Genomic DNA, 2,567 nt, shown 5'->3' on the forward strand with positions numbered 1-2,567 from the left:
TACAAACCTGTTCTAACCCAATCTGAGATCGGAACCCAACATTTCAAGTTGGATATGAATGACAATTGAACCTGATCTCATGACACAACTTGAATAACATGTTGGGTCGAAAATTTTTCCGTAAAACCAATCCAATTAGTTAATAGGTTATACGGTCCAAAATCAAAAAAAACCAAAAATAAAATCAAGTCAGATTAGAGTTAAGCAGTCATGGTCCCAACCTTGCTCATTTGCAACCCTAGTGCAACTCAAAAAATGTTTATTTTCATACTAATTAATGTACTTGGTATAGAATATAAATGTTGATTATTGGATACATACTGTTCACGCTAATAAGATAAGGTATCATTCGATTACAAAAATTAAAACTAATTGATCCTAAAATATGGTCTAACTTTTTTAATTTAGAGAAAAAGGTAGTCTAAATTCCTCATCTTAGTTGGACCTACTAGTTTTAATGATAAATTTAGGTTTACAAAATTAAATATCTTGAGGGAAAAAAAAAAAATCTAAACTTAGAAAATTCCGAATAAAAGCACATGGTAAGCAGCCATCCACGAACCTACGATTGTCTCATTTGCGAAAGCGTGTGGATAAACATACTAAAAGTACCAGTAAAAAGCAGCTGCAAGGCGAGAAACACGTGGTTTCCACGTCGTTGCTTCCGACGAAGATGCCAAGTGCCGTTCTAGAAAGTCCACCTACACGCCCACCGCCTCCAACTGATACCGTCGACGCGGCATGTCATTTCCGCGAATCTAGTAGCCAGGACCAAGGGCCGACGCTTGAACCCCAATCCATCCCATATTACGTCATCGCTCGCGACCTCCAAATCGTGTCCTTATTGAAGTGGTGCAGGTTAACAAACAAGTTATTCAAGTCCATGGACTCTTTGAAGGAAGAGTCCGGCTTTGCATTGTTTTGACTATGGAATCGGTCACCAGCCTTCTCCACCAAGTCACCCCTTTCCACCACTCACTCCACGCTTCCTCGTTGACCCATGCCTCTTCTTTGCTTCCTTCCACCCTCTCAACAACTGCCGCTACTCCTCACACCTCTCTCTCTAGTCTTTACCCTTTTAACGTGGCTCGCAATGCTTATCCTACTCTGACCCCACCTTTAGCTACCCAACTCTGACGCAACTTCCCACCTTCCACTCCCTACTACCTTCTATATATATGAAACACTCCCCCTTACCCCTTCACTCCTCACTCCCAATCTACAACCCAAGAGCCCCTGAAAAAAACCTCTCTCTCTTCTCTCCTTCTCTCTTTGAATCTCTTTCTAGTTGATCTTGATTTTGTTGCTCCGATGGCTGTGGATGCTCTCGAGACTACGGCGGCGGCACCGATTCACCCGACGACGACTCATGAGATGAGCGACGAGGAGATTCCTCATTTGGAAGGATGGGCGAAAAGGAAGCGCTCCAAGCGCCACCACCGCTTCTTCGACCACCCGCCGACTGAGGAGGAATATCTCGCTCTCTGTCTCGTCATGCTTGCTCGCGGTGGTTCCGGTCACCGTCATCCGCTTCTGAATTCTGGCTCGGGGACTGCGACGACGACGGCCGCCGCTTCAGGACTGGAGGAGAAGCTTTCGTACAAGTGTTCGGTCTGCGGCAAGGCATTCGCTTCCTACCAGGCGCTCGGCGGGCACAAGGCGAGCCACCGGAAGCTCACCACCGGCGAGGATTCAACCACCTCGCCGGCGGCGTCGGCGTGCGGGTCGTCGGCAGCTGCCGCCTCCAGCAGCGGGAGGGTCCATCAGTGCTCGGTGTGCCTGAAGACTTTCCCGTCCGGGCAGGCTCTCGGGGGGCATAAGAGGCGCCACTATGAAGGAAACCTCGGCGGGGGAGCCGCCTCCGCCGGCGCCGGCGGTGCGGCGTCGATGTCGGAAGGGGCAGGATCGAGTGATAGGGGATTCGACTTGAACCTGCCACCGGTGCCGGAATTCGCCTTCGATGCAGCGAGGCGGTGCGTGGCGGCGGAGGAGGAGGAGGTGCAGAGCCCTCTGGCCTTCAAGAAGCCTCGCTTCCTCATACCGGCTTAGAGGCAACACCTTCGAAGTTATCGCGACGTTAATTTGTTTTTTTTTTTCTTCAGTTATTTTTTATTTGTTTGTGTACAGAGAATTTTTCATTCGTTGTCACTGGCATGATCAGTTTTCATTGTGTTTTTTATTATTTTGTTTTTGTTAGTTGGAAATTAATTAGAATTGGGTTTTTTTTCTGGAAATCCTACACTTATTATCGCTGTTGTAGTATTAACTATTAGCTTGCGGTCATCTGCCTATCAGGATAGTGTCGAGTGGTCGAGGTATGAACATCTCTCGATTTGCCCTCGCCGTCACCCAACGGTGGAGACTATTGACAATGCTCTGTTTTAGCGCCGGAGGGCGGTTTGTGTTTGGAGCCATGCGTATCTCTTTCCGATATTTGTTCAACCTTCGATATCCGTCTAGATATTTCTAAAAATATCTACAGGGGAGTGACGGCAGCGAGTTCTCTAGAGTGTGGGGAATTAGGGCCGTCTATATCACTCATCTTTGGGGGCAACTTATAGAGGACA

The 2,567-nt window shown here is 47.7% G+C and overlaps 1 protein-coding gene across 1 annotated transcript; it reads left to right on the top strand.

Moving 5' to 3' along the window:
- The first annotated feature begins 1,190 nt into the window (after nt 1-1,190).
- LOC103709134 (zinc finger protein ZAT10) lies at nt 1,191-2,234 on the top strand. The gene has a single exon (XM_008794342.4). The coding sequence runs from the start codon at nt 1,312-1,314 to the stop codon at nt 2,047-2,049; it is 738 nt and encodes a 245-aa protein (XP_008792564.1). The 5' UTR covers nt 1,191-1,311; the 3' UTR covers nt 2,050-2,234.
- Nucleotides 2,235-2,567: the final 333 nt, after the last annotated feature.

This window comes from Phoenix dactylifera, chromosome 16 (genome assembly GCF_009389715.1).
Source record: "Phoenix dactylifera cultivar Barhee BC4 chromosome 16, palm_55x_up_171113_PBpolish2nd_filt_p, whole genome shotgun sequence".
Classification (NCBI taxonomy): Eukaryota; Viridiplantae; Streptophyta; class Magnoliopsida; order Arecales; family Arecaceae; genus Phoenix; species Phoenix dactylifera.